At 52.8% G+C, this 12180-nt stretch overlaps 3 protein-coding genes across 3 annotated transcripts; 2 read left to right on the top strand and 1 right to left on the bottom strand.

Annotated features, from left to right (window-relative positions):
• Positions 1-3749: 3749 nt before the first annotated feature.
• On the top strand, positions 3750-5250 carry PHYSODRAFT_340425 (hypothetical protein; the record flags this gene model as incomplete). The annotated part of the gene is made up of 4 exons (XM_009538594.1): positions 3750-3826; positions 3876-4893; positions 4932-4998; positions 5084-5250. 4 exons carry the CDS (start codon positions 3750-3752, stop codon positions 5248-5250), a joined length of 1329 nt encoding a protein of 442 aa, XP_009536889.1.
• A 2076-nt stretch (positions 5251-7326) lies between these two features.
• On the top strand, positions 7327-7707 carry PHYSODRAFT_447230 (hypothetical protein; the record flags this gene model as incomplete). The annotated part of the gene is made up of 1 exon (XM_009538593.1): positions 7327-7707. A coding segment is annotated over one exon (381 nt), but the record flags the coding sequence as incomplete, so codon positions are not given.
• A 1560-nt stretch (positions 7708-9267) lies between these two features.
• PHYSODRAFT_529182 (hypothetical protein) lies at positions 9268-9510 on the bottom strand (the record flags this gene model as incomplete). The annotated part of the gene is made up of 1 exon (XM_009538592.1): positions 9268-9510. A coding segment is annotated over one exon (243 nt), but the record flags the coding sequence as incomplete, so codon positions are not given.
• Between the last annotated feature and the right edge of the window lie 2670 nt (positions 9511-12180).

Below are 12180 nucleotides of genomic sequence, written 5' to 3'. Positions count from 1 at the left end.
TGCAGTGAAGCGCGGATCTCGATCCGACACAATGTCGATTGGCATGCCATGGTGTATGAACACTATGTCAACGAACAGACGAGCCGTCTGTTTCGCAGTCACTTCAGCGGGTACCGCAGCAAGATGTACCATCTTGCTGAAGCGGTCAGCAAAGACCACAACGCCCGTGTTCCCCTGGCTGTCCGGGGGAAGACCGAACACGAAGTCCAAAGACATGGACTGCCAACACTCCCGTGGGGTTGGTAGTGACTGCAAGGGAGCCTGCGTGAAAGGCGCAGGCTTCACACGTTGACAAACCTCGCAAGCACGGACGTACTTGCGCACCCATTTATACTGGTGGGTCCAGTAGAAGTCTCGCGTGAGAAGAAGGTATGTTTTCTCACGGCCCGGATGCCCCGCAGTCGGTGCATCGTGATACTCATACATGATCCTGAGTCGCAGGTCATGGTCATTGGGCACGACAACGCGGTCCGCGTTATCGTCGACGGCACTGTAGAGTAATAACCCGTCGTGCACCCGGTAACGGTGTGCACGAGCACGAAGATGCTTCGGCAGCTTCTGACGAGCTTGGTCAGAAGGCGCTGAGCCGTAGGCCAGCAAGAGCTTCGCGTCCGCGTCGTGCGCGTACACGACCTTCACGTCGTCCAACAGTAACGACGTCGGGGTGCTCGATCGCATGGCGTCAATGGCATTGACGTCGGCATCAGTCGTGGCGTAGTCAGGTCGACGCGAGAGCGCGTCGGCCACCACATTGACTCTTCCGGGTTTGTACTCAACCCGGAAGTTATACTCTGCGAAGAATGAGAGCCATCTCGCCATCCGTTGCGAGATGTGCGGGGACTTCACAGCCGTCCGCAGCGACGCGTGGTCCGTAAAGACCACGAACGGTTTGCTTCCGAGTAGATATACTCGGAATCGCGAGTGTGTACTTCATGGCAAGGAGTTCCTTGTCATGTACCGGGTAGTTGCGCTCAGCTAGCTTCAGCTGACGCGATTGGTAGTAGACGACACGATCACGGCCCTCGTGATCGTGTTGCATCAACGCACATCCGATTGCGAAGTCGGATGCGTCACACACAACGTGGAATGGGCGATCTTGGTGGCCACCTCCAAGATCGGCGCCTCAGTCAAGCCCCGCTTGACTGCATCAAAGGCCTGCTGACACTCAGCAGTCCAAACCCACTCGGCGTCCTTCTTCAGGAGCTGTGGCAGCGGGCGTATCATGCCCGCGTAGTCCTTCACGTACTTGCACAAGTACGTGGCCAAGCCAAGGAACTGCCGCAGTTCCTTGACGTTCGACGGCGTCGACCACTGATTGATCACTCTGACCTTCTCAGGGTCAGGGCGGACACCGTTCTTCCCAACGAGACACCCGAGCACGGGTATCTCGCTCGCTCCGAAGATGCACTTATTCAGGTTCGCATAGAGCTTGTGCTTGCGCATGAGCGCAAGCAGCTTCCGGAGATGCACCTTGTGCATCTCAACATCGCTCATCCCGTCCGCAGCCCGGCTGTGGACGAACACATCGTCGAAGTAGCTCGGTCCGAAGTCGCGCACCGAGCGCAACAACTGGGTCACGCACCTGTTGAAGGTCGCAGGGGCGTTCTTCAGACCCTGTGGCATCACTAGCCACTCCCAGAGCATGCCGCTCGGCGTGCTCACAGCCGTGAGAAGGATATCGCTCTCACGCTGATAGAACCCATCGCGCTGATCAAGAGCACTGTAGATAGTGCTCCTGGCTATCGAATCGATGATTACATCTTTTCGCGGTATCGGTGTCTGCGCCGGTATCGTCGCATCGTTCAGCTTGTTGTACACATGAACGATGCGCCAGCCGCCCTGTGGCTTCTTGACTCTCAAAGAAGTCGTCGATCGCCTTGACCTGCTCTCGCAGCAGTGGCCACTGCCGCGTGACACAGTACTTCGTCCCCAGCACGAGATCAATCTCGTCTTGGATGCCCTTATCCTGCGGAAGCTCCGCAGGAATCTCTTCCGGAAGTACGTCCGCGTACTCCCGTAAGATCTCGTAGTAGGGACTCGTCTTCAACGAGACCCAGCTCTGCTCCTCAAAGCGCTCCTTCTTCGTCTTCGCACTGAGAGTGTCCTGGCTCTCAGTGGTGCTCTCCTTGAAGAACTGCCTCAGTTCTTCATTTTCGCTCTTCGTTCTCTCGGCGTCCGAGAGAATGCATATTTGCTCGATGCGTCCATCGTGCAAGTCACGCGCGAAGCGCTTCCAGCTCATGACTGGAAGCGAAGTCAACTCCGACGCTTGCGTCGGAGGGTTAGCGAGAGTCATCTCCCCGTACCGGAATCCGGCACAGGTACGCGTCAAGACGTTCAGCGTCTCGACGTCTGGCTTCTCAGCCTCCTTCTGCCCAGCAGACATTTCTTGTAGCGTCTCGGCCCCACGCCGAGACTTGCGCAGCGATCTTCGCATGCGCCGTCTTTTTGTTTTGGGGAGCCCGGCTTCGCTTGGTTCTTGACCTCGCCCAGGCCCAGCCGTGGACGTGTGACGCGGTGTCGATCCCTAAATTCGGGTGAATGCACCTGAACCTGGGAAGTCCCAATGATGTGGAGCTTGGTGATACTGGATGATTTGGAGTCTCCTATAAAAACAAGGGTAATGTCTGCGAATGGACGCTGAATCCCGGAAGATAGATCAATGTGGGCGAGTTGATCCCGGTCCATGAAGTGCAACGGAATGCGAGCGATCCTCCCCAGTATATCTAAGTACGGCGGAACTCGACTCTGGCTTACAACCTGGGAGCTGAGGCACTTCTCAGATTCCCCGTTGTTTTCCCGGAATAACGATTCCCAGACTTCGCGTTCCCAGACTTACCTCCCACAAAATTCCAAGAACGACCTCGGCTTGAGGCGTTCCGAGGCTCCAAACCCAAGAACACTTGGTTTCACTATGGCATCTTCCAAGATCCTAGGTGTACCCAACAACTCCGAGAAGGTATCCAATTTGGCGACCCTTCAAGGCCAGACCAACACTCCGCAGAAAGATCGCAGTCTCCGAAGGGTCGCTTAGGAAAGATTTCGTCTGCATGTGACCTTTAACCAAACAGAGTTCGTTTTGCTTCTAAGGGCACAAGTGTTTCTTTCAGAGCCTGGAAGGCCGTTCTCCACGACAAAATTCAAAGTACTTTAGGTAAGTGATCCACTGCTTCAGCCTGGAGGTGATCATATCTATTCCATATCTGTATATTTGGCGGATTGCAGACCGTCTTTGTTGTATATTTGCCGTCTATTGGACCTGTGTCGAACTGAAGAAGTTGGCGACAGGGTAGATCGTTTCCTCTCTCCGAGAGGTGGTGCGCGTCCCCAAGATTGATCAAGTGTCTTGGATTTGGACCAGTTGACTTGTATTTTGGCCTTAGCCTTGGGCCTAGAGAAAGAAGAGAGGGCAAAGAAGTATTTGTGTGATTGTATAACGTGTATAACTCTATTCGGGTTGGATTGTTCCAGCGTTAGCCCGGCGTAGCTGTCTGATTCACGGGGTCGATACTAACCTCCTGGTGAAAAGAACCGCTACCCAAGGGATACACATCGTGCGCCTGACCAACAGCGTGTACTGGACAACACACACCCTGTGCCAGCCGAGACGGATCCAAAGCTCTAGTAGCCTGAGGTCTGTTAAGGAGGGCCTATAACTGTTTTCTGGGAGAAAACACCGCATCGCCTCGTCACAACTGGTGCGCGTGCCCGGATCAGGGGTTGGAAGTTGAACGTGCATTGTGAGAGTTATGCCTACTAACGCTAACGCGATTGTGCCTGTTCGAGTCCTGGAGGGCGCGGACGAGGTCGTGGACGCGGTCAAAAGGTAATCAACGAGTGTCAAGACCACTGCAACTCCCTGTCCCGCCGCCGAGGCCCGGACAAGATCCTGCGATGTCGACGAAGACCGAACAACAACTGGCGCTGGCCGAACCAGCGCGCCCGACATCGACCCATTCGACGCCAAGACGAGCTTCTCAACTGATGGTTCCCCGTTCTGTGCAGTCCAGCCCTGGACGGCCCCTAGACCGTGGTTCCGACGCTCAAGCAGCACGTCTGCCGACGGAGTTGGCGCTGAACCCTGCGGCTGCAAGCGCTCTTGGAAAACGTGATCATGTGGTGCTGCGAGAGTGGCGCGAGACGAGGGTCCCGGATTCCGGTGCACCACTACGTCTTGGGCCTGCTCCTGGCACTCGTGTCTTCGGACCTGAACTGCCAACCACGCTGCACTCGACGTTCCAAGATCCGCTTCCGCTGATTCCACGGGGCACGAGTGAAATCCCAGGATCCGACGTAAACTGTCTTGCTGACGACGAAGCCCGAGCGTATGGAGCCGAACAACTGATCCGCTGGAGCTCTCTTCCAGGGGAAGTCATCTCTCCAGTCGACGTCGTCTACGACGAGGGAGAAGAAGAGTACGACATGGAGGCTTGGGTCTTCGCTGCATTCGAGACTGGGAAATACTTGGGTCGTGTGAACGCTGGACGGACTTCCGAGTCCTGGATTAAAGCGCTGTCCGCCAAACGCAGACGGCAACCACTGGTCTCGGACATGAAGGCTGTCAACGTATCGCCCAAGTTGCTTCCGGCTGCTGCATGCGTCGCTGTGCTCCAGACCATGTTAATGGAGGCCGGCTTCGAGTTCCGCAATGTGATTCCTACGTGGAGGGAAGTCCGCGCGGTGTCCGAGGTGTCTGAGAATCTGATCCGCCGAGGTGTTGAAGAAGTTCAACTCAGACTCGCAGTTGAAAGTCTTGAGTCGAACAAACTGATGGATGGCGTAGGGTTTCACATCCGACAGCCGCTGGAGCCTCTCCCAGCTGTGCAACTATCCGAGCGAAGTACAAGTTCCCCGACTGATGCCGATGGAGATGTCCTAATGACGGACGACGCCGTGGAACTGCTTGGCGAAGAATTGTTGCGCCGCTTGAGGATCCCGCGGACCAGAAGAAGAAGTCCTGCGACATTGTCGTCCCAGAGTCTGGTGCCCTAACCATCGGTATCCCAGAACGTCGTGCCTCGGACTCAGAGCCTAGTCCCTAGAGAGCTCCAAGTCTTGAGGCTGATGGCTAGTGTGGACTCAGTTCCTAGTCTGGTGGGACCAAGTGGTGCTTCCGATGAGCCGATGAACGCGGCCGCTGAAGGAACAGACCTGTCGGGGCACAGCTCCTCAGGATCGTCGTTCTTGTCCGCGGCGGACTACATGGCTGGCAGTGCATGCCTGGACCAAGCCCGATGGCGATGGAAATGATTGCGCAGGAGAGCACGGTTGCAGCAGCTGCCGACCCGGGTTTCGGTGTCTCGGCAGGTGCTGTGCAGTATCCAGTGCCGGTTTCAGCACGCCCTGCGCCTTCGCTGCAGCCCCTTCAGGAATCGCCCGCGCATGTACCGCTGCCCGAGTCATCAGAGAGCAGCGCAAGTCTCCAGCCAGAACACTCGACGCAACCTGCTCCCGGGTTGCATCCAACGTCCTTGCCCCCTCCAAGCTTCGTGTCTTCCACCACACCCGCAGCCGGCATGAACCGTGGCGTCTCCGCATCAAGTGCTATGCCATGGACTCAAGCCACTTCGACAAAGGTCGCGGACCCGGAGTCTGAGAAGAAACCACAGAAGTCCGTGCATTCTGGGAAGTTATCGCGATCCGGGAAGTCCGCCGCGAAATCTGCGTCGTCCAAGTCTTCGATGTCAGGAATCTCCTCTCGCGTGTCGTCCTCGAGGTCGTCGCGTTCCGGCGCGTCCGAGGTCGCCCTGGTCATGATGAGGCAGCAGGAGGCCACCCTCAACCAAGTACGCGCCGACATGGCTGCCGAGTTGCGTGGCATTCGCCTAGACAACCAGCAGCAGACCGCTTCCCTCATGGAGCGTCTTCAACGGAGCGAAGAAGACCTTGCCGCCGAACGTATGTCCCGCCGTCGCGACGCCGAAATTGCTGAAGCTCGGGTTGCTACCGCGGTGAAGGTAGAGCAGTCCCCAGTACCATCGCGACCGGAGGCGATTGCAGCCTCGGCGCATTCGCATGTAGTTTAGCCTGCCTCAGACTAAACTCTTCCTGCATCGCAAGAGTAATCGCAGCTTCGAGAGTACCTGGGTACTCACGGAAGAGATAGGTCTTTACAGGCCCATCTCTCAGACCCTTCATGGACGTGACGACCTTGGTCGCCTCGTCTATCGGGTTGGTCACAATGTTTGAGACCAAGTACCGTGCTCTCTGCGCGTAAGCATGGACATCATGCTTACCCTGCTGCAGGTCGAGGAACTCCGCCCTCGACCGGAACTCGTTTTTTTGGGGGCTCAAACGTTTGTCTGAGCTCTTCCTTGAAACCCTCGTACGTGCTAAAGCACGTAGGATCCGAGAGTCGGCGTCCATACGCCCAACTTCTTGCACGTCCGCCAAGACATGACATGGCAAACGCGACCTTCGACAACGGGTCGACGATGCGTCGAGCCGCAATGGCAGTGTCGAGTTCGACAAGCCAACGGAAAAGGGGCTCGCCCTCTCTTCCAACGTAATTACTCACGCTGAGCTTCAGCGATTGCGCGCGCGGTGTCGTCCCTGGTAGATGAAGCAGCATCTCGCTGCTCTCTCATGATGAATCCCAGAGCAACACCATGTTGCTCTGTCGGCGTTAGCGTGCGCAGCATCGTAGCTACAGCCGCGTCACCAATGACTGTTGACAGTCGTTGGAGAGCTTCCTACTCTGGGTCCGACAGGTGGGGACAGTCAGCGCGTGCAACGTGAGTTGCACGCGTAGTGGAGCTTTCCATGGACACCTCCGTATCCATGGGAAGGTTCTCAGCTCCGCGTTCGTGCGGTGACGTACGAACTCAGGTAGTCGGTCTTTGGACGGACTACAAAGTGCTACCAGGTGTACTGGGCCTACCTTGGCTCACTACTACGGCTTACACGTATGCGCACGTGTATGAGAAAGCGTAGGTTTCTTTTACTTGAGTTAAGTATACTCGAGATCCACGAGTATACTTTAAACAAGATAAAGACTCCAAGTAGCGGGTTTTGGTAAAAGATGAGAACTGCTATTTGTGTTTTTGTTTCTGACTTCCTCTAAATGTAATATTTTAAACAAGGAATCTGCCAACGGCTGGAGGACAGAATTCCAATGCTATGCATGTCACTCATTGGCTAAAAGATGCTGCTTTCAGCCAATAGGAATCCTAAATGTGTATGGACCACCCGTCGTGGTGGTCGAAAATGTATGTAGCCATTGGTGTACCTTACACCAAGGTCGAGGAAGTGTTCAAACCTCTAACAGACATCGCATCTGTTAGAGTAACAAGTGACTGTAGCCACTTGTGCGTGTAACCCCGTTACAGCATCGCCAAGACGCGTGGCGTTCTCGACGCGCTGACTGTGATCGATCCCAGTCAAGTGGAGCAAGGAACGAAATGGGTCAAACGGGAGATACGGCAACGTTACGCAGTGGCGGGGATTGTCTATTCTAAGGCAAAGTGGCGCGGCTTTTGGGGATATTTTGATCGGACGTGGGTCGAGCAGTATGGTGTGGGTGTGTGGAACGTCTTCGGGCTGAGCGACGAGCTCATCGCTCGCACAACCAACCCCGTAGAGCGCTATAGCAGAGAGTTAAACGGCCGTTTTCCCAAGTCCCATCCAAGCATGACGACGTTTGTGGGCGTCATCAAGACGTTGTCTGACGAGTATGTTCGCCGGCTCGCTGATGTTCCGCGCGGACGTGCACGCCGCCCTCCCCGCGAACGGATCAAGGTACCTGACCCAGTCGAAATTCCGGCCGACATCCAGGACGACTCGGACGATGACGAACCTGCTGTCGTCGAGCAGCCGTCCGAGCAAAGCAACGACGAAGAGGAGGACACGGCGAGTGTCGAGCTGTAGATGGTGTGTGCGAGGCTTGAGTAGCTTTGGTCGCTGCTTTTTAGTAACCGAACACAGTTGACATCGTTCGCAAGACATCTAAATAATGAGAGAGATTGATGTCTCCAATGCTACTCTAACACTCCCAACGTTCTTGAACCTGCTCCATCATCTGATCACTTACAAAGCTAATGAATCTGTTCAAAGAACAGATCAGTTCCGTATATGATCACAATAAAAATCTACCAACGTAAGAGCATAAGGGTAATATCATATTCCCCATTTATGTCGTAGCGCCATCTACCATCTCAGCCGATCAATAGTGCTTATTTTGGCGAAAGGAGAATAGCATCACTATATTGATCGGCTGTAAATTGTGTCGTTTTTGATCATTGGAGGTACCCTTTGCGGATCGGCCGGTTTCAAAGACAACCTCAACGTTCGTGATAGAGGATGGAAAACCCATGTACGTGATCGAGGGGCTCGATCGGAGGGCCACGGCGGTGCGCGGATAGATGGGAGAGCTGGACTTGTATAAAACTGAGAAGTAAACCCACCTGTCCGAGGTGGCGGAAACTCGCTGTTGGTTCGTATTAAATTGTTCCCTCTTAAATAGCCTGGTTGGTTATAGGTAACATTATAGATGCTCAGTTCATCAATTATGACTTATGATTCCACATATTATGCCTTTCTAAGAGATTAGCGCATATACCTTGCCAAAATTAGGAGCCCTGCATGATTGGTTCATTTCATCTAGAAAATAAAATTTCTTGGACAAAAATAAATATGCCTTTTGTTCTGTACGGACTCGAAGTCACTGTCTTGGGTTTTGTTGTTGCTGATGTCTCTCTTGACTAGATCTTCAATAGATTCCGCAGTTCCACCTTTTTCAGCTGGAGCTTCATCATGTTGGAGAAAATAAGCACCAAATTCTTGGTGTTTGCGTCCTACAACAGATTGCGAGGTTGCGTGCGTACAAACTTGTGCGCAGGGAAGTCTCTTTCGGCGACGGCACTTGTGCACGCTGAGGCGAAAACCGTGGCCACGGTGTTCCGTAACACCGCAAAGCCGTGTACTCCACCCCAAAATACGCTCTCAGCGGCTCAATACAAGCTTGATTTGGCGTGTTTGTTGTTGGGCGGCCGCTTACAGCTTGAAGCGATCAACCACTGTCGTATCCTCGTTCTCGGCATCATTCAACTTGACGGCCCGTGATTCTTGGCCCATGTCATGCCCAGCGTAGCGCTGGTCGAGCAGATACGAGACACCATGTGCGTCGCCATGGACGAAGTCGAACTAGTGGCGGATCACTTCGGTTATGACTCCAAACTCGGAGACGGGCATCGTCCTCTTACCAAACAAGACTGCCCATGCACGTCGACAGAGAACCTCATCGCGTGTCACCGGGTAAAGCGAGTTTCTTCAAGCTTTTTGCCTCATCTGCCGGTGGGGTCGAAACCACACTTTGAAGTTCGTTTTGCTGAAGACCACGAGCCGTTTGCACTCAGATTGAAGCTTGTCAAGCCGCGGAATCTGTGCTACCATGTCTTTTGCCAGTAAATATAGTCCCCGGCAACAATATCCGCGGAAGAAGACGTTTAGGAAATCGGGCTGCAGTTCATCCCCCATCGCGTTGTTAGCTGCCGTATTGTCGGTCACGATTGCGTTGAGAAACTTATACTTGAAGATGAGACGACGAGCGTCGTGCGAGAAAAGGTTAACCACACATACAAGATAAGGAATGACACTGGTCTAGACAGGGTCAATCCACGGAAAGAATCAATCCACGGATTCACCCTGCCTAGACCTGTGTCATTCCTTGTTGTGTTTTACGCTCTTTTTATTTAACCCCTTGAAACCGGGGTAGTACCGTACCCCATCTGAACCGAAGCCCCAGACGCTCTAACATGTATGAGCGGGGAAGGGTTCAAATACAAAGCTCTATATGATTTCATACCTTGTATTGGTGACAGGCGCAGGATAACCCAAAACCTCGATGAAGACCTCTTGTATGATTCACCATTTAGAATGCTTTAGCAATTTCCATATAAATCATTAAGGGATTAACGTGTATGTTGCACAGCAAAGCCATTACGGCAATGTGTTACAAAGGTGAAAAGCTAATCACAGCCGCGATTGAAGTGTGTAGAATAGCAGCAGCAACAACAGATGCGGCCTGAGACGGATGATGTGTCCTATGGTTATACAAACCCTCCATACAACTTGACGGACGCAACCAGCACATACGTCAGTCACCTCCGGGCGGAAGTGCTTAGACGGGTGGGCACCCATCACAGCGGACGCATCATACGATTGCTCCTGGTACTCCCTCAGTGAGGGGTCCTCACGCACCGTACCGTAGTGTTATGCAAAGCGCCCATCAAGTTGATGGCATCAACTACATGTCATGGCATGCCCGTTTTGCTTTTTATGGTGTGCCATTCCATCCCTAAGCAGAACATGGGCCACCATGTATCTTCGTACGTTGAGCTTATTTAATTGATTAAGGCCAGAATTGCCACTAGCGAAAGTAGTTTGAGTAGTACGACCCTCAACTTCGGTTGATGCAAGTGCATGATTCCGGTGGCAAAGCTTGTTATGTAGCCTTAAAGTGTATTATACAAAAATATTTACTGTTATGATGTACTATACACGGTAACGGAACTTAGAGAAATCAAACTTGGGTGCGACCTTGGATACAGTACTGCCCACTATAACTATTCACCATTGAAATAGCAGAGCACGCCCAAACTTCACGCGCGTCTCTATCGGAACCCCATTGTGTCTCAATACAAGTATCATTACACGGTTATGCTACCTAAACAACTATGAAATCTATCTTGAAATATACTCCGTCCGCCGGACCATGGATTGCTGTGGCTTGTGTTTGCTTAGTACGCTCGGAGAAGCAATCGATGTAATAGAAAACCATTTAGACGCTGCGCTCCTGCCAACCCCACTTGACTTTCGTCAGATATGATACGACAGCGAGCGGTGCGCCCTGCGTCCCGAACGGTTTTGAAATAATAGCCCCTTGATCGCATTGCCGGCTAGAACCAAGCACCACCACCACGTGTTCTTGAGGTGGTCTTGAATGGTGGAAGCAAGATCAAAGCGAACCTAGTTCTGGAACACAGAATAACCACCACATATACAAGATTAGACAGATGATATCTTGGACCATACTCGATATGAACTCGTGGACTTCCACTAGAGCCTCTGCACCGCTCCAGCGTGAAAACGGTAAATCATCGAACCAGTGTGGGTCAAAGTGAGGCTCTACCTGGTAGGGGTCAAATCGGGTGAAGCGGCGTGAAGAGAGAAGGGTAATTCGGCCTGCTGGTTGGGATCGAAGGGGCTGCACCACGCTGCGCAAATACACGGTAGCACGAAATGCGTACGGTTAAAGTGAAAGAGCGAATCAATTTTGATGAATAGCGCGAGCCGCAGACTTACCATTGCCTCGACGACTTTGGTATCAGCATCCAGTACCCTGAGATCAGCCTTTCTTCGATTTCTTTGCCGTCTAAATCTTCACGCACATCAAACACAGTCAGAATAACTTGCAGAATTACCTACGGCTTATTAGCACTTACCGATGCAAATACGCCTTGCCTGCGGGTACCCTTGTCTTAGCAGCTTTTTGCGGGACGCGGCAGGTTCTGTGGAGAGTGGCGAGGTTCTGTGGGGGAGCGGCGAGGTTCTGCGTGCGAGCGTGAAAATCTGCGAGTGAGGCAGTTTCGTGTGGCGCCGGCTGAACTCCGTCAAGACCACCGATCTTCGGATGGGATGATGGCCTTTTTCGAGGTATAATTTATGTCTATAGTAGCATTGTTCGGGAAAGCATGGGTACGCTCCCTAACCCTTGTTAACTTGAAATTTGTAACAGACTTTACAAAAATCAAGTATAAAATTGCTTAACTTATATGGTTCACGTTAAGAAAGTGTTGCTAACTTGTAGGGTCCAGGCTGTCGGGTTCAAGGGGTTAAATTGTCTTGGAAATCGAATTAACGTAAGTATCAGTTTTTGTGCATTTCTTGTATAATAATTCCATTTCTTTGAAAAGAAAAATGGCTGATATGTACTGGGTAAGGGACTGGCGCCTCATTCATTTGAAGTCACAAAGGTAAGGGGGCCCACCAAATATTTGTAACCGGATACAAAGATAACCGTCATGTACACTTATGTCGCAATTTGACGTGTCGGCCAGAGCCCGCAAGCGCCCGCGCGACGGCTCCTGGCACCTGCCGACGCGGCGCAACATAAAGATGGCGACCTCCGGCAAGTGATTTCTCAACTCCTTTGTCTGCGAGACCTGGATGAGTTCAACGACC

This window comes from Phytophthora sojae, assembly GCF_000149755.1.
Source record: "Phytophthora sojae unplaced genomic scaffold PHYSOscaffold_12, whole genome shotgun sequence".
Taxonomy (NCBI): domain Eukaryota; phylum Oomycota; class Peronosporomycetes; order Peronosporales; family Peronosporaceae; genus Phytophthora; species Phytophthora sojae.
Note: the sequence above shows the minus strand (reverse complement) of the source record. Positions and strands in the feature narration are given on the sequence as shown.